Here is a 20,251-nt window from a genome sequence, read left to right on the forward strand (position 1 = left end):
GGCTTATGTTTGGAGAGTTGCCGTGTTGTATTTTATTAATTAAATGTAAAAGTGTGATCGTGTTACCGAAGATTAGTGTGCTATGAATGTTTGTTTTTCATAAGCGCGTCAACATAATCTGGGGATGCCAACAAAGTTGAAGAGATTCTTCCCTGAGGTGGATGCATTAGAAAGACCTCTTCGCTACTGCCTGCAAATACGTGCAACACAGTGCCGAAGTGTTTCATTATGCCTAGCTCAACCACCCAGTTTCAAAAGGCAGGGCGCGGCCAGATGGCAAAATTATTATGGTGATTTATGCAAAACGCGGCGCTGCGATGGGCTGCTGGCAATAAACACCGCAAATTTATTTCTAGATCCACAAACCGGTGGAGCTCGTTGGTTGCAACCGCCGACGGGCCAACGCAAGTCCATCGTAGAGCAAGATTAATTGAATGCTATAAAATATTCATACACGACATTTAAATTAACCTGTTGACTCTCGCGCACTGCGTGACGGTTTCTTCGGCTGGTCTCGATGGTTTCGCAAAAGATGCGATTCTTCTTCTGCAATACGTCTCGTCCACGTTTTGTGTCCACCGAGTGGCGTTGATCTGCAATCACTGCGATGTTATAGAGCCCGCGATGACAACCACGAAGCTACGCGAATCATTCGCTCGGACACACTTTCTGCAATGCAATTTTCTAGACCGTGCGTGGTGCTGAACAGAGTTTAATCATCACGATCATGCCACAACCGGTGCGACGATGAGAGCTGTTGATGATTCTGACGATACGAAGCGTTCGGGCTGAAATGTGAAGTGCAGATAAGAGAGCAAAACGCAAACGCTTGCTCCGGTTCGGTGGAATGGTGATGAAAGTGCATTAAACGACTGACGCGAACTGACACCAACATCACGCCTACTGAATCGTCCGGAACTCACAACGATGGTGTGGTCTTCCCGTGGTGCCGGTTGTATCGCCAGCGAAGGTTCGGGAGGCATAAATGTCACCTACCATCCCTTCCGCAATGTTCTCTCTCGAATGGGTGGAAAATTAATTAACCATCTCTGGTGGGACAGACAGTACAGTGTGATTTTCAACACCTTCAGCATTCAAACGCTAGCGACCGCCGATTTTGCAACTCAGGGCGGGAAATTTAATCGCAGCTTATCAAACTGTTTTTGATAATAATGTACATTTAGAATGAATTTCTGTACGACCGCTAGGATCATGTGTTCCGCACGGGGTTAGATGAATGTTGTCCGCCCACTTCACGCTTTTAATTGTTTCGCGTAATTGTAATTTATTGCACCGAGAGTGATGCATCATATGTTGAAATTTATGTCTACGCACGCCCCACAATGAACGACGACGAGCAACCGCCGGTCCACAGCGTGAAGCTAGGAAGATGCAGTGACCCAGCAGGGTATGTAAAAGGTGTTCGTGTGAAAGGTATTAATCAGTGTAGAATAAATCATATCACGGTAGCGTAACGTGGGGTCCATGGGTATTACGCAGTGACCCATAAGTCAGTATTTCATGGGTAAACCCGTTAGCAAAATATTTTATTAATGAAGATAATAAGAAGTGAAGGGAAAGAAAAGATTGATTTGATTTTGTTGAAGCATACTAAAACTCTTATGGGCTCTATATAATTTTAGCTAAATGCGTTGCGAATTGCGAAAGCCTTCAGCTTTATACTATGTCGTACTGTTGAGCATAGTAGGGTCTACCATAAACTGATCTTAATCTTAGGTTTTTGGGCTCTCATGGACAGAAAATAATCCCAGCCAGACGAGGAAGAACATAAGATCGCAAGCTAATAATCGCAATTGCTAAAACTAAAGAACTGAGTAGAGAAGAGAAAAAAGGAAGCTATACATTTCCAACCTTCTGTTTGCTCTCCTCCAATCGCAACAATTGATAGAATCAGTAATCAAAGATATAAAAACCATCATGATTCACGAGTTCAGCAATAATAATAATAATAATAATACAATCAATAATGGTGATATTACTAGGTCTAATAGCGCAACATAGCCTTATGCAAACAATGCCTCTTTCCTGGTCCAATTCAGCGGTAAGATAGAGTCTCTATTAAGCAAAGGTTGGAGATAGCTATTCAAATAATATAACATAACTTTCCTCCTCACCTACACCGTTCGCTCGATTATTTGCATGACACACGCCGATTTTCACGGATGGAAATCGAAGAAACGTGCACATGGACACCTATCTGCCAGGGGTTTGATAGAGCACTTCAGAGTCGACTAGACTCCTAACATAAACAAGATCAAGCCAAGACGACCGAGAATATCGTCTGAGACTGGTCAATAAATTGCAGAAATGGCTAACAATATCACAATTACCTCTTTTTCCGACTTTCGCTCGATTCCGAGACGCCCCACGCGAGTCACGAATTATGGCTTCAATCTGTTTGTGTACATCGGGGTCTGAGATCTGTTCGGACGAAGTTCTTGTAAGTATACAGAGTTTGGTTCGCTCGCATCTTTGTTACAATTCTGTTAAACTTGGAAATCGCTCGTCTTTTTCTACCATATAAGTCTTCCACTAAGTAAATCAGGCTGACCAAACACAGCGGAAGGCGCACACGACCGCCGAACATCGCTCGATCGCCTTCGTACCGGGAAAAGATAATATCACATTGGCCACAGCGTTCAATTTCCCTTTTTTCCACTTTCCGAACCCATCGGTGAGGTCTCCCTGTGAGACAGCGGGTTTTGTCAGCAGATCACCAGCGTCGTTCTGCCCTCGTGGCACTCGAGATTTTTGTGCCGTCAGTAGAAGCTAAGCATTGACCCTTTTTAACACCCGGTGGTCGTCTGTGGTCAGGATTGGCATGTTCGGAGGGTAAGTTTGCGGTATGAAAAATATGTGAAATACACCCCATGAAGTGAAAGTTCATACAAATTGGTTGACACGAGCGCAACGTGATGTTTGGCTAGCAATAACTGTATTTTGCAGAGATCGTGTTTAATGTAGCTACCGTGCATTCTACGAAACCCATTGTGCAGTGGCTTATGGCCAATGTTTTGTCCAATTGAACACACGATTAGCTTCGAGCTGTTTGCAAACTAAACCTTATTCTGAACCTTAAGATCATCGGCTTGAATCGGTAGGAAAAATTGGTGATTTTGGTATCGAAAGAAGCGTCCTGTTTCGAAACACAATATCGGTCAAACAGGGTCGACGTACTATAGGCTAGATAGGAATAAAGGTTGGAACGAAAAGAAAAAAACTTATCCTGACCTACCGGGAAGATCACATCCGCGGAAAATCTGGTGGCTAATCTCATTTCACTCCATTTGGACCTTGTCAAAATCAGATTATATGCACTCAAATCGAATTCAACTGGAAAGGCTTCCATGGTGACGGCCGTAAATCCGGACCGTTGATCATCGCAGCACAAGACGGCAGCAACCTATATGATCTTGATCGTGATCTCGGACCCGCATCCGAATCTGATGGGACAAATGAGATTAGATGACCTGAAGTTGGCTCTTGGTAATATGCGTTTCGAACCGAAACGGTGACAAAAATACGTTCGAACCTTGTCCTGCACGGAATCGGAATGATTTTGATCGGATTTAACGGTATCTGTGACAGAATGCCATGGAATGGATAAAGGTCGTTTCTAGGCGATCATCTCATATAGCGAGGTGAAGAATTGGAAAGAATTTCCTCTGAACAGCCGACAAGCAGGTCAACCGAACCGGGCGAAAGGAATTGTCGGGAACGAATGAGTAATTGTCGAGACCTTCGCAAGCATCAATTACTTCGAGCACCAGGCACATCGATGTTATTGGTGGATCAGCATCACAGCACAAGTTCATCCGCTGGAACTGCTGAGGTCAAGAACGTTCGGTCGGCAATTTGGCGGTTCGCTCGATACCGGTCGAAATATTGGCTCAATTTTCTTGCACCGTTCCATCCCGTTCGCGACTGACCTTCTGGCGTTGCTGCAACCGTTATTCGCCTTGCCTGCATCACTTTGGACCAATCTGCGCTCAACTGATTGCTGAATTTTTCATTGCTTCTCCCACGATCCGGGGTGATCGGAAGCTGGGAGAGGCTTTACCGGGTTGTTTCTGCAACGTTTTTATTTTATGTTTTCTGCACTGTATCCGAAGATGCGATCGTGACTGGCTAGTCATGGTCAGCATGTGTTGTTTGGGTTAAGCCTGGGTTCATTGCGATTTTGATACACTAGCATTGCCTTTAGAGTTCACCAGGGAGTCATTTTTTTAGTGGCGAATTATCAATTTTCAATGTATTCACCCTAAGGTAACAATGAATATTTGTGAATTTCTCATGATAAGGAAACTAGGGCGGAAAAATTGAAGGTGAACCAGCAACATCGCATAACAAACACACAACCATAAAAAAAGAGACTACCAACAACTCTCTTTAGTGTGTGTATTTCAACTGCGCCATTTCTTTATCCCATGCACACACTTAACCTACCTGAACAACATATCTACGCAAACATCTTGATCAAGCTACCAAAAAAATGTTAAAACAACAGAAAATCACACCAATAAAAACACGTTCCCCATCTTTTAACGAAGGGGGAAAAATGAGACAAAAAAGTTACACTGGCTAGAATGGCAAAATAGTGTCGGTGTTTCCTTGCGATATTGCAGGACTAAAGACGGGAGCATAAAAGCAGCGTACTGACAGAAAGTCGGGAAAATAACGAGGGTTTTCCGGTATCTTTTTGCACCAACTACGCAAACGGAACGCGTGACGGAGCCGGATATGGCATCGGTGGGAAGAAATAATTCCGACTTCACGTTCACGTCCCCCTAACGGTTCCAAAACGTCCACCATGGGGTTGTATTTTTCCATTGGGAATTTCCCACCCTTGATTTTCTACACACTGTCTGAACATTGAGGAAAGAATGGAGGTAGCTTTTTAGATTTGGTACACCTTCAAGCAAAGTTTCAGCAAATAGTAGTAGGGTGGAGGTGGTTGATGCAATAATCAAAATAAGTACAGAAGGTAGCTGCCGAGCAGGTCCGGAATACGACGTGAATAATGCGGTGTGTAATGTATCCCAAATTAAAAGGAACAGCATGTGCGAACGATGTAACAAAACTGTTCGCCTTTTCTGCGGAAGACGCAAAACCTAAGCAAAGCATGACGATTTTCCCTGCCAAAAAGAAGAGGGTAAGGGCAGCAGGCACCCGCGCCCAACGGCAGGAGGGGGAAAATAAAGAAACACTGAGTGTGCGAAGTAAATGCCTGGCCCAAAGGGATAAGGAAAAAGTGACAGGATGCTGATGTTCCATTTGCTTCAAGGAAACGTGTTCCTCTGATATTGCGTTTTCGTGCCATTTTATCTCCTGTCTACATCTCTTCCACTGTTAATGTGCTGTCAACGGCCAAATCTTAGGCCACTGTTACAGCACTTGCGAGCCTGTACACACATATTAGGTCTGAGTCACATCTTGGGTCATGCGTACTTTGTTTTTGTGCTTCATTACCCACAAGAACAAACGTGTACATCGACAGATGGTGAGAGATTATTAGGTGCGTTGGTGGACTAATTTTTAATAAGCACGAAAGAAACCAATGCTGAGTGGAAGCAAATTATAACTAGCGCTACCTTCAGCAATGTCTGGAGTTGAGAAACATACAAACAGTCCCATCTGGATCATACTATAGAGATTTTGAGGGTGAAATTCTCTTAACTTCCTTCCCCTGGTGAGTGGAAGCACGGTTTGTATAATCGTTGATATGGTACAGTTCGTGGTTCATAATTCTGTGTAGCATTCATTCCTCCATCCGAGCCTGTTCTGATCCGTTCTGCCATAGCCCCATTCCGTTGGTGGAATCTGTCAAATGACAGCTACGATTATTATGCTACGTTCCGGCCGACCGACCGAGCAGTGTTCCGTCTTTCCTTTCGTCTTCATCAGTGTCATCCGGCACGCGACAACTGTGTACACACCGACACACCGTGATTGTGAAGCTCTGAAGTGGCGGACAAAAGGGGTCCATTTTTCCGCAGGGGAGAGTTTGTCTGCTACAGGATGAGTTGATGAAGCGCTTGCTGGAAATAAAATGCTATAACCCAGCGAAAAACATCAACGCAATCGTAACCTTGCTCGGGTTTATTTCAAGATGTTACCAACGGAAGGATAATTCAGTGGGCGAAATATGCTAATAAAATTATGAACTTTGACAGCGAACGTAGGGCATGGAGGGTGGCGCACAGAGTTTAATTTATATTTGATGAGCTCGAGATTTTCCTCGATTCGTTGATTCTGGGAGCAATTATTCAGGATCGAAGCGCCGGTGCGAACTTCTGGTGAGAGTTTTATTACTCCTGGGAATCGAACGGTCTTGCACGGGAGAATGTTCTAATTTAAATATTAAACAAGTCATGTCGAGCTGACGTAGATGTTGGTTCAGTGACTAAATATTTTATGAACACATTCTGTTCAATGTCAATTTAGTTGATTTTTAAACAATTAGCATGAGTCAATTTTTGGACAATAAAAATAAGTTGGTATTGAAGGAACAAAACAAAGATGATCATCGAGATGGATAATTTCATAAGTCAGGAGAATACTTGTTTTCCAATATATTCGGAAAAATGATCTCTAACAATCTTTACTCGATTAAAGCTCGCATACTTTCTTCCCCAAATTTTCAAACCCAAAAGAATCAGATCGTAAGCGACCTTCACCAAACAGAGCGCATATGAAATTCCAATTGGACAAATGGGGACGTTTGGACATAATTTCTCCTCTCACTCGGCGTCACGCTGAAACGAATTGAGAACGGATGGTGTCTGTAACGAAATTCACGGTTGAACGGTATTCCTAAACCCTCCCGAGTGCAACTCCACGCCGGAAAAAAAGAAACGCATCGTTGCAAATACATGGTCAAATCCCGGTCCGAGTGGCCTTGCATGTCTAAAATAAGAGGAACAGAAAAATATGTCTGCTATAGAAAAAAAACCCTCAGTCGATATTAGAAGAAGGCGACACCACGCCCGATCCACTTGCCACCGGACGAACTATGTCTTAGGCGGAGTTGTTGACCAACTGGATGGTTAGGGAAAATAACCGTACTGTAACTAATTAATACCTTCCGGTCTGCGCAAACGAAGAACATCCGCATGCAGGGGTCGGTGGACGTCACGTACCTCCATGCACCAGATACCTAAATATAAATTTGTCGAAATTCGACATAAATACTCGTAGCATACCGTCTTCAATAGGGCCGTGTATGCAATCTCTCCCCAATTTCAGGCATTCAGCCAAGAAAGATAGACCTACTGACTCTTTTGGGGCTATGTAGTCAATTTGAATATATTAGAGATACAACAACCAACAACATCCATGTCCAACAACACATTAAACGATGTTGGACCTCGTTTGTAGGTTTCCTGTCGAGCAAAAGACAAAACAAAAACTGGCCCATCACCGCGGGTAGGACTCACTGACCGGCTGTGTGGTGCATCTCTGCAACGCTTTTTCTGAATCGGTAGTATAAATTATCTATCGAGATCATTAATCTTATCGCATAAATGTCAAAACAGACAGGATATGGCAGAGAAAATGTAATTTGTTTGAAATGTAATTTACATAATGGCCGAAGAGGCGGAGGTACATAAGAAGGAGCATCGTGCTCACTGTTGTCAGTGCTACTAAATGAACCAAGAAAGTTGTGTGAAGTCTGCTCTAAATAGATCGAACAGATAATGATGAATGATACCGATTCAAAGTATAGTTTTCTCCACTACTTCTCCTGTTTTACTAAAATTAACCTTTCCGCTAGCAAAACATCAAAATTCTGTCGCTTTGTGTAGTCATATCCAATGGCAACCGAGACGGGTCATAAATTAAGCAACCGCGTCAAAAATTGCCTATTCTAGACCACATTTCCATAAAGTACGCCGCTTCCTGCGTGTCAACTCAAAGCTCATGGGTGAAACGTACGTGTATTATCCACCCTCTTGGATACGAGTGTTTAGCATTTCTTCTTCCCGTTACCGACAGCCTTCTCGCGGTTGTCAAAATCCCCAGTGTGACAGCGATCCGATTATTTCCACATTTCCTAATTAGACTCCCAAACCACCGTGCCACACAGAGGTGTGCTCATATTAGATGCCACATCGCATGCAACTACGGCACGAGTTCTCCTTCGCAAGCGTGAGTGCGCGAGACACAACTGTCGGAATCACCATTTGTCTCCCGGGGGTCTATCCCCGGAATCTCTTCGTAATCGGGGCAATAAACATAAATCGATCCAGGCGCACCAAATTAGGGTAAAGTGGAAGGAAATTGCATTAGGTTGGAACGGAAACCACTCGTTCGTTCGTTCACTCGGCGGCTTATTAGTAACGGTACGGTTTCAAGCACTGGGAGCTTCATTAGTACGAGCGCTCCGAGCACTGGATCCGTGGAGACAATGTCGATACACGAAAACGAACCAATGAACCAGTGTAGGTACTGTTGATTAGTCAGCCATAAACTTTCGCGCCTTTCTCGTCGTATGCCTCATGTGGTGTAAAACTTTGCAGAACTGAACAAGCAAACTCGATTGCTGTTGCTTGAGCTTTCGTTGTGATTCTAAAATATACTAGATTGCAAAATAGTTGATCCACAAGAAGTTTACTTGAGTAACAGAACTTTAAGATTATTTAAAAGTTAATGGTAGAGACACATGTTGTTCTGCCTATGATGGTTGTGTCTTGTACACTATACTTTTAAGGGCTTCTCCCTTATGACTGATGGAGCACGACCATTGGGTAACCATTATCGTTGCCTATGCGCTGTTATTGTGCAATACAGAAGCCTGTAAGTGGCTCGCTGTCAGCTAATCGATTTACAATCACCCACGGCACCGATTTATCGGCTCGGCGTTGTTGGTGTAAGCATCAGGCGAGCATCTGATGACACGTCGGCCTTACGAATCGCCTCGAGTAAAATCGATCCAAAATGAACTACAGCGGTGCTGCGTCAAAATCGGATGCAACTGTATAGTGCGTAGCTCAATAAAAACCGCTCTAAGCGACACACGTCATGCCGTGTTGGAATCGGCCTTCCTTCAGATTGTTTGATGGTCAAGCATCGGGGGATTTCCTGTCGAGGCGATGGCTAAACCTTTCCACCGAACGGGGAATGTCAGTAAAAGTGATCGATCGCGATAGTGCCACACACCCGGCGGATTCATAGCGCGAGGGAGTGAGTATCATCATCCCTTCCCACCACCCGCATTCCCTCTCACCACGATGGGAAACCCGATGGTCGCAAATGGTCGACATTTTACGCCTTCTGGCACCGCAACGAGCCTGCATCGGAATTGAGTCCAGCTCAGGGAAGGATCTCTGTATCCCGGTGGGATCTTCGATAATGTTTATAGCTTTTCGAGTCTGTGTTGTTGTTTTATTTTCTCGCCAGATCCGATGGAGGCCCGGTGACGCTGTTCTCGTGCTCAAATGTGGCCTTCGGGCATCGGACGGCTGCGCGAGACCATGGTACGATGTATGATTAATTGAGTTGCTTTGCTGCATTATTGCAAACGACTCAACGACGAGGAGTTTGGTTCGATTATTACTTTTCCGTTCGATTGTTCGGGAGGTACGTGCAAAAGAAACATGCCGGCATGCTTTACAGTTTATTGCGCACACTGGGTTGAAAAATTCACGTTACAATCAGAACCGGGTTTGGTTAACAACTTTAAAATAGCACATTTGTCAAAGTGTTTCATTTGTTTCACTACTAGAAAGTATGAGGAATGGTGTCAACTTTTTATATTTAATGCAATCACAAGCGCCAGTTTATCCATTTTGCTTTAGGCAAAAGGTTGTTCGATAGGATTATTTCTTCTTTCAGAAGCCCATAAATGATTTTTATTATACCATGAAACTAATTACAAATGTCTACTTTTCCGATATGAAGAGTTGGAGTCAGAATTTAAAGTAAGTGATATCCATACTGGGAGCAACTTGGTGTTAAAATCAAATTCCGCAGAACCTATCAACCGTAAACTGTCAGTCATTCTATGAGTCTGCGTATTTTGTGAGGTTCCTCAAAACTTCCCCACGTTTAAGACTGAATTGTACGAGAGGAATGCAAGAGGGTGAAACAAACGATTTGTTTATTTATAGGAAATTCAAAACGCACGAAGAATGCACGACTCTAAGTGATGTAGATAAAAAGAAACGCGTAGCGCGTCTATAAACGAAATTGTTGTTGCTACGCCCCTGCCAAATCTAAAAAGAACTGAAGAGTGTCTGATTGAGAGAAACAGAAGACCAGAAGCCACCCTTCACGCACTCCCACGATGCACCGTAACATTCCTTCCTCTTGCAGTCTCGACTAAAAAAAGGTCAAAATAATCCGAAAAAGGGGAGAGGACGTAAAGGAGATTGAGGAGTGGTGGAGAATTTATGTGAAATAAACATAATATTCATTGCGCACTTCAAAACACGTGACGATAGCTCCCGTTGCGGCATGTGGTTTTCCACACGGTGTCTCCGGTCCGTCCCTCTAATTTATTGTGCTAATTAAAATTTATGAATGAAATATATTTCCCCGATAATTAACTGACTCGTGTGACCGCATCGGCTCAACAACCTCAGAGCTCTGACCACTGTTTTCCACGCTGACGGACTCGCCGTCGCCGGATGGACGGTTTATTCTACCGTCTCCTAAGACTCTACAGATGCTCAGAGATGCAGTTGAGGCTTGTCTCCAAGTGAAAGGGGTTCCCATGTGGGGCAAGATATCTGCCCTAGGGTGTTAGGCCTAAGACGCATAACTGTCGACTGAGCGCATTTTATGTTGCTCTTGGATCAACACGATGAGCGATAGTTTGAAAGATGGATCCTGAACCGGCTCCGATTCGTCTCCTAGAGGTGCAATGGCTCATTGGATGACCCAGTTTGAGTACGAAGATCGTAGATCATATGCAAATTATGCAAGATAGTGATCGCATTAAACTATGTAAGAAAGATGATCGTTTGCTTGTAGGATATTTTTATCCACAATCGTGAACCTGGCCCAGACAACCTGTAACAACAATACTGTTACTAAAACCCATTCTGATGTCGTCTAATTTCTTTTGGAAAACCTTTTTCATCTGCTAACAACGTTGAAGCTAAGCTGAAGTTCAATTATACGATCCATTTGCTCCAGTCAACAGCAAATATTATTTTTATGATGGTTCAAATTAATTACAACCATTAAGTCCACCTCTTTGTGTGCGGCCACACGTACGAACAGACCCAATAACCAAGGTACACACGGTGTATGATTTTTATGAGCTGATAAAATGTAGTCTCCTATTAAATATCAATAAACCCAGCAGTGCGCGGAACACGTGCACCCAACTGCACGTTTGTTTGTAAACGGGGAGCTGATCTTTCGCTTCTGTTTTGGGGTGAGATTTAATTATGGTCTCCCCAAAATAAACAGGGTGGGTCACGAATACGAACGGGACTAGCCACTTTATGGGTTCGGTGTTTGATTGCAGTATGGTCAACCGAATGGGTCTGCAACAAATATCCAAAGTCTCTAGAGAATATACACACACGCATAAAAAAACGGACTCAACAGACAAAAACGGCCCCACCGAAAGATGACCTCCCACTGTGCGCTGGCGTCTTGGTGGAGGAATGGATATGGCCAACTTTTTTTTACACTATGCTACAGAGAGAAAGTCGTTCGGGCTCGATCCATATGGTCAATTCGGGACGCAAGGTTCGTCATAAATATTTTTAAACGTCGTCGTCGCCGCCGTTGTTGTGGTCGCTGTAGACATCACATAACCGTGGACTACAATGTAAGCGGTAGATGGATGGAGAAATCATGCAGACAAACTCAACGCAGAATCAAGTCTGGTCCAACTTTGCGTACGGAAGAGAAAGAAGATAACGAAAGGTTAAAGACAAACCGACCCTAGGCTGGCCTGTTGCGTCGTCTAAAGTAGACCGGAAGATGATCATTCATCAGTTCGATGTGGAAAGCAATTAGACTTTCGTGTTCATTAACGCACGCTATAAGTTGTTGGACTTTGAAAACGCTCAAGAAAAACGCAACAGGCTACTGGTTCTTGTCCCAATTTGCTTTCAAAAAGGAAACTACGACCGTAGCATAAAATTTTATGCTTGAGTTAATTCGGTTAGTTTAATCATAGTTCCTGGTTTATATGATATTTTATAGAGAAATTATAAACATTACTTAATAACTTAGGATTACTGTCCAGACTCATCCTTTGACATTTAAAGTATTATTTTTCATTCTTCTTAATATAACAACACAAACGTACATTGGCTTCACATGTGATACCATCTGTAAACATGCCGTAAAACAGTAGCCCTTTTACTGAAACTTCTTTTTAAATCCCTACATCACACACTTGACAGTGAAAAGCCTTTTTTTCGCACAAATGATGGTGAGTTCCTCGGGTACCGAGACGAACCAATTGAAAGCCGTCGGAGCGAAACCATCTTGACGGGCCACTTATCACCCTGCGAAAACGGGGTGCGGTAAATGGGGATGGGTGAAGTTTCATTGATCCCAGCTTTTCCGGGAAGTTGCAGCGGTGTGGAAAGTGGGCCGTAAGCTGATTAAACATTATCGTGAACTCATTGCACGCTGGGAAATGCCCGGCGATGTCTGGACCGGGAACGAGCTCTTGAGCGCATTTAAGCGGGCAGATGACAAACCCGACTCGATTTCTACGCCATCAAGATAAGTGACATTTACGAGACATCGCCAACAATGCGGTGGTCCACAGTCGAGAGCAGGCGTTGTATTGTGGGGAAGTGTGTGCACATCTGATGTAATTTTCCACATTCCAATTCCTGTTCCAGTGTTGAGTTTGCCTCTTACTGCAAGGACGCATTACATATCCTCGTATACAGCAAACAGGGTGAAATCAATTGAAATTGAAAAGTGGTAGCCTTAAAAGAGGGTTGGTTATTTTCTTTTGAGGAGTTCTGCAAATCGTTCGATTATTCGAATGGAAATCGTCAAACAAACCGTGTTAGAGGCGTGAAACACCCTTGATGGATACCGAAAAAGCCAAAGGGTTCCCTCGAGAGTAGACCAGAATGCCGAAACAGAAGTACTCTCCATCGTCATAATCGACACCGATATCGAATTTCCGTAGTGGAATCACATTGCCGAGTTTCCTTTTATGCGATCAAAAAGTGCGTGTGACTGTCGTCAACAATTTGCTGAATGCAAATTTTTCTATCGCTCCCCGGAGTCATCAAGCATGCAGAGTAAACAACAGCCTCCCATCCCGTGTTCAAAGCTGTTTCGTTACAAATGGCCGCACAGCAGGAAGTCCGCACCAGATCGATAAAGTGGGATGAAGTCATTTGCTACCATTTGAATGGCTAGTGGTGAGTTTGTCATTCGATACCTCTTCCACCTGACGGCGTGGAGTTTGCCATTTTTCTTTGAGGTTTTCAAGAACCGAACAACGAAGAGGAACAACAACATAAGAGAAGCAAGCAAACATCTCGAGCATCTACGCTAGAGCATTAGGCATGAATGAAAAAATAACACAAACGGCAATTTATTCTGATACGATGCTACACACCTTCACATGGAACCATGCGGCCAAAGACAAGCAGGGACATTCATTTTTTCCGATGGACCTGCTGCTACTAACAGGAGGTTCTACAAGCAACCTACATCAGAAACACTTCTCAGAAATAAAATATTAGTTCATCTATCATTTTGCGCCTTTCAACCGTCTCTTCGTCAGCTGGAAAAAGAAAATCCACAGGAACATCCGCAATTTCCGCTCCTCCCTTCCATCCCACCAGTCGCCAAACGGATGAGTTGCGTGAGGCGAATACTTAACCGACTAAATGCTCACTCGAGATAGGTGCCGAGAGGCTCGTGCCGTGCGAACGATCTTTTCCCATCGTATCGCACAAATTGGAATGTATGAATATTACTTCCCAAGGATCCGACACAGACAAGGGACGTTCTGAAAAATGATACAATTTGCGTACGGGAACTAGTTCAACCGTTCGTGAAGACTAAGTTAGAGGTTTGTCGCTGCTGGGTATCGTTCAATCATGCAATTGCCATCAATGTAATCACAACGCTATTCAAAGTGGTTTTCTCTCCTGTCCCTCCTGTCGTGAGCTATCAGAGGAGGAACATGAAATTGATCCACTTTATCTAAACTGCATCCAGCTGTTAGATAAAGCGTGGATGGTGGTTTTCCAAGACGATGTTTAAAAGTATCACCGTGCTCGCTAAAGAATTTGATGTTGGCCGTGGTTCGGATGCTATCGCCATGTCGAATCTTTATCGAGTGTCCTCTCCTAGCGACGGTTGTCGGATGTCGGTTGAAAGGATTTTCTCGACATGGCGACGAACAGTACCAAAAGGAAAATACTACCACCAGGCAGGCAGGGGCAATAACACCATGATAAGACTTTTGAATGGCTTTGGTGTTATCGTAAATCTGATACCTTCTCTACTCTTCTGACTGGAGGAAGTTCCGTCACCGTTGATTAAAGGTTTTATCTATTTAGCGTCTCTTAATTTGCATTGGAAAGTAACGTGAAGCATGATGCGAGTTAGAGCTCACCCTTAAGCCCATGAAGTGTCTATTTTGCGAGATGCTCCAGAATGTTGATTTCACCCAATACCTACAGAAACTACGTTAATTTGTCTGCAATCAGTCGACTAACAGAAAACACTTTCATTGTGCTATTTGGAACCGAATCTAATAATTGTGCTATTTAGAACCACTGACACAAGGATAAAAGTACGTCAGTGGTCGGCAGGCGTTAAATGAAACCATTTATAATCTGTATGTTAATGCACGAAATGCCAGTTCAATGAAGACATGTTCAATGGTTATGGTGTAATTCTTCTGGAGAAAAAGGGTGTTCAGTATCTTGATGTTGAGCTAAAGTGCAGTACTTGGAGTTATACTTACACAAAAGAAGGACATTTCTGTATTTACCATAGTCAGTTGAGCTTGATTCACTTACCCTGGAAGAGATAAAGAAAAACAAAGTGATAAATGTAATTGAAAAATGTGTTTCGATTAATGGTATCATGATTGACAATAGCAATGGGTAAACGATAAAAAATTAAACGTTTGGTAAAACATGAAAATGCATGATTTTAAACGATCAGATATGGAACACCACAACAGTTTCCACTATTTATGGCATTTCAATGACAATTGATGGTGATTAATCAATTAGTATGCATTAATTAAAATGCATTCCGAAAGCGAAGCGTTTACTGAATTACGAGATTTCCATCAACCAGAATCGATAAATAACTATTGAAACCCATAATGTAAATGAGCAGTTTAGCTGGACTTAAACCATTACCTCTCATACCGCGCTCTAGCTTTCTAATTATGTGCGGTTGAATGCGGTATAAATCGAGGCAGACAAATGCGGTACCATCATATTTGTGGGCACGTTGTTTGTTTTCACGATCAATAAACAATTGGCATGTACTCATTGATTCGTTTTCCGATTTATCCCTAACCAATGCATCATTACCATTTGGTACATTGGGGTGACTAGATTTAGAGGTTAGTGTTGACAAAGGTGTCAGAATATAATCGTAAAAGCTACAGTCTATACGGAATACCAGGTTGTCCTGAATCATAATCAATAAGAAATATGGTGAGGTACGCTCCTGCAATGTACCTCTCGTTGCCTTCCAACCGATCGATTTTCGTTCGCTCTAGGACAAACAAAAGCTGTCTTATGCAACTGGGATTCGCGTTATCTCATCCCTAGCTATTCCGCCGCTATGCGCTCGATTAAGTTCATAAATTTCACCCATCGTGTGGTTGGCGAACATGTCGGACAGGAGCATCACTATCCGGTGGTACGGCTTTGTCATCAAAATATCGACTAGGCCGCGGATTGAGAGCCCTTGCCAACAATGACCCGGAATAAACCGATTGGGAACGAAAACAACCACCACGACCAACCGTTGACACGGCGCGTCGAGATCCGTGTATGTTTTGTTAGCTACATTGCTGGTGCAAGTGCACAAAAAAAACTTTCACAGTATTATGCAAATATTGATGTATGAAACCCCTTTGTTTTATCCCGCATACAAATATACCAACGCCAAGTGCATCGGATATTGTGGGATGCGTCGTCGTCGGACAATAATATGTTATTGGGACGCTGTGCAACTGTTGTGACAAACTTGATGTCGAAGTTCTGCACACATGCATGCCTTGTGGATGATAGTACGCAACGATGGTAGGCGATACGTTAGTCATCCGATAAGTCAACCACTATGCGTATGAACAGGTTCTGCAGCGCAGGGATAGTGGTTCTGTTTTATGCTTGACATGCGTACGCAGTCAGTGCTTATCCATTGACGTATGGTGTAATTTATAATTGTTCGTGGGTTTGTTCCGTGCAGCATACGGTTGTGCAATATCAATGCGTACCCTCCTGTTTCGTTGAGAACTGATTGAATTTAGTCTATTATGAATGGTTCAGCTCATTCACTATTCTTAAACTCAATACTGTCAAGTTATTTGAACGTTATTACTAAGCTGCAAGCTGTTCGAAGTCGTGATAATAACACTAATATTAATTTAATCGTTCTGCTTATTACTCCCAGATATATCTGACACATCGACGACGGTTTTGTGTCTTCCTGAAAAAGATACCGGTTGGTATCAATCTAACCCCCAAAAAGAGGAGCCTGTTCAGATGACTTTGATATTTAAATTACAAGAACAAAGAAATCAACAATGAGATCACATTATTTTCCATCGAAAACGATTCCAAAGGTTTTTTCTGCTGCCCAAATTGAAATATGAACAAATATCAGATTTCTTTCGGGGTTTAAGTTAAATTTATGATGGGTTTTTTGTTTCTCTGTAAATCTCAGCCGATAACAATCCTTCGTTGGCACGGGTGGGAAGATGCTGTGGGATTTAACTAAAATCCGTGGACAAAAAAACCCATAAACTAAGACAACCGGGGATAAGCACAAGAAAGAAACATGCCAAGGGATTCCAAAAGGGCTGGAGCGCGATGAAAGTGTGTTCAAGAACCGAGTTTTCGTAGTGAGCAGTGAGGGTGTCTTTTCTTCATAAGACGGTAACCTAATACGGATCATGTTCGTGGCTAAGCTTTCAAAATACAACAAATTTAGCTTACTACGGCCGGAAAATTGGTACCATATATTACAGGCTTTCGTGGCATATCCTTGAGCGAAGAGCTGGCGATGACATTTTTAGGCAGGGCATTTCCGTATACATAATTTACAAGAAAGAAGATAACTTTCCTTAAGTCGACTGGTGCCATGCAGTGGAGTTTGGAGCGCGTTAGAGTGGCCCAAGAAAATGTTGGAAAGAGCAAGGAACTTCGTTACTCAAGGATAAATTATTTTAACCCTTTCCACTCGAGCGGCGCCGATACGGCGCCCAGCAGTAGCGTAGCACCAACTCGAGCGGCGCTGCTACGGCGCCAAGCCGGTTGAAGCTAGTGAGCCGATCGAGTCTTACTCAATTTGCAGTTCTTGATCCATGCGCTTCAACGTTCAAAGAGACATTTTTATATTTACGATGAATTAATGAATGAACTACATAACTGTAAACTTTTTCTGCGTTATTTGCCGCTTTTTCAAATGCATCTCTCTAATGCAAAACATCTAATAGGACATGCCAAAAATGCATTGCTTTCATTGAAACTGCTTATGCTTGACATATTTGAAAATTCTGTTGGTTTTTTTGCAAATGCATGCTTGTTTACAATTGATACTGTTCAACTCTGATTATATACCGGACCATCTTTCAATTTTTTCGTCATGGTTCTTGGCAATAATTTTTATAGGATACAGAAAACATTTTCCGTTATTGACCGGTTACAATTTAGTACTTGTCAATCTTTGAATAAAATTAATGAAGTTTAAAGAAATTTTGTTGAAATCTGAAGGAAACCCTGGAAGATTCAGGCCCCCTTGCGAGCTCGGGGCTCACCGCGGCCACTTAGTCCCAGCACCGTTAAATCCGCCTAGGCGTTTACCAATTTGGTCAATTTCGCCTCGAGTTGCTGGTTCGCGCAGGCGAAAACGCTTTCGAGTGCAAAGGGTTAACATAAAATAAGAATTCAAGGCTTAAGTAAGTGTGCAAATAAGTAGTCAAATGTATTTCTCACTCTTACCGTTGAAATTTTTCAACAGCTCTTCATACATGAAGGAACTAATAGGATTAGTTCCGTAAGTTTTTCCATAAGATATAATTGTAGGTATTATATTAAGCATAAAAATAACTATGAAGTTTTGTGAAAAGATACGTCACATTCAACTAATGCAAGTGGAAGATCCATGCCAATTCATACCATTTTTCTAATAATGTAACAGGAGCCACTTTTATCATTCCTCTCTAAATCGATCATCGTTTGGCGGAACCGAACAAAGGACGGAGCGGCTCAGAAACCAACGTCAAATATTGATCTTCGTTCATCAGTTTTTTCCCCAGCAGAACCGTGATTTGCCAACAGGAGATTCCTATACTTTACGACACTATCAGACACCAAGGCAAACACACTCGGCCCTTCCCTCCCACGGCCGTCCGACGGTATCATCCATCTCTTCGCTGAAACCGAACGGAAGTAATCGATGTCCATACTCAAGTCATGATAGAAATCTAGGAATCCTCTTTCCGATGGAAGAAAGCTTACGGGGATTCCTAAAAGAATGTTGCCGATGTAGAAAGAAAAAAGAAAAAAAGTAACATCCCCAAACTTAAGGGCATAAGGCAAACGGGAGGCAAAAAAAAAGGAACGAAAAGGGCGGGCCGGAAAACCAATCCGACAGAGATTGCCCGCGAAGGCGTCGGGAGAGCAATCACGAGACTCGATTGGCGAATTAGGAGTTCCATTGATGTCGGATCAATAATACCTCTCGGTCACGAGATTGGCTGGTCCTTGCACAAGGTTGCACTTGAAAGTGATGGAGCTTGATGTTGATAGAAAGAGCTGGTATTGAAGTGAGCGTCCCATTTCGCCCGAAGCATTCGTCGGCAGACGTCCTCCGCTTGCTGGCCGGCTGCGCGCCTAAATAAGCTGATGTAATTTGATTGCTCTGCTGCCTCCATTTTTTCTTCGCCATTCTGGAAGGAAATCGGCAGGAAGAAGCGACGAACATCTTTTCCTTTTCCTTTAACAGACCAAGGGTACGTTTTTTGGGGATTTTTTTTCGGAGATGAGATACCGGGGCTATCTTGAATAAAATCGCCAGAAGTATGCCAAAGCCTGTTTGAGGTCGAAGAACAAAGTTTCTCGAAAAAAGGATCACTTTCTGAAGAAAAGGGTTCGATGTAGCGGACATCCTCAAGATGCGGGATACAGAAGATTCTTGGGAAATTTTTAAAGCAGAAAACCTACAAAAAACCGACGCGTTAACAACAACCACAAGGTGGACTGTTAGTGGTCGAAGACAAAGCCGATCAAGATCCTTTTCGGCCATTAGCCCATATTAGCGATAACAGACGAGCACGTGCCCTGGGGAGAGCCAATTTTCTAAGATTAAGTTCACCATGTTCCGTTTCTAGCAAGCTTATTTCACGTAGAAGATAATAACCGCACACATCGGTGCTAGTGCCTTAAGGCAGGCTAGCGTAATTGTGGAATGGTTCAATAGATAGAAACACAAACTCAGAATGGAAGATGACTATACTGAGCACGGAAGTACATTTGGTGTGGCATAAAAAATTCATAACCTTCGCCTTTAAGACATCCACTATTGCAGAACATCGGCACGATGTTCCTTCTCCCGAGTCAAGTTTCTTTGAAAAGGGAGTAAACTCCTTCTCAAGTGCTGGTTAGGAAGGTGCAGTATACTCAGAAGCCTTCCTCTCACTAAACAAGCGAAAAGTTGGTATAGTGTCGTAGACAAGAACCACGGGAATTAGAACCTATAATGAAAGAATGCTGCAATATTTCACACTTTGTCTCTCTAGGGAACGTTGCTTGAACTCCAAGAAAAGAACCTCTAACTTTGGTCGATTTAAGTTTAGTTAAATCCCGTGAACCAAGCATGATAAAAAGTAGAGAAAAAACTCACTGTGAATACGAACCCTTCTTAGTGAAACCAAAGAAAAAATGAACTTCCCATGAATGCAGAATAGCGTTTCCTCTCCATTTTAGCTACAGTGGGTACAGTCATGATACTTCCGGCTGTATCCTTCGACCCTCGTTTTGGGAAGCTTTATGGCTTTAAGTAAATTTAAAAAAGTAAACGAACATAAAAG

The 20,251-nt window shown here is 43.0% G+C and overlaps 1 protein-coding gene across 1 annotated transcript in view; it reads right to left on the reverse strand.

The window, feature by feature from the left end:
- Positions 1 to 712: 712 nt before the first annotated feature.
- LOC131258919 (protein slit-like) overlaps positions 713 to 20,251 on the reverse strand; it is an 80,151-nt gene continuing 60,612 nt past the window's right edge. The window contains exon 2 of the mRNA XM_058260323.1: positions 713 to 788. Coding sequence (XP_058116306.1) covers positions 713 to 788 — 76 coding nt within the window. The remainder of the gene's footprint in view (positions 789 to 20,251) is intronic.

The sequence above is a fragment of the Anopheles coustani genome, chromosome 3, assembly GCF_943734705.1.
Source record: "Anopheles coustani chromosome 3, idAnoCousDA_361_x.2, whole genome shotgun sequence".
Classification (NCBI taxonomy): domain Eukaryota; kingdom Metazoa; phylum Arthropoda; class Insecta; order Diptera; family Culicidae; genus Anopheles; species Anopheles coustani.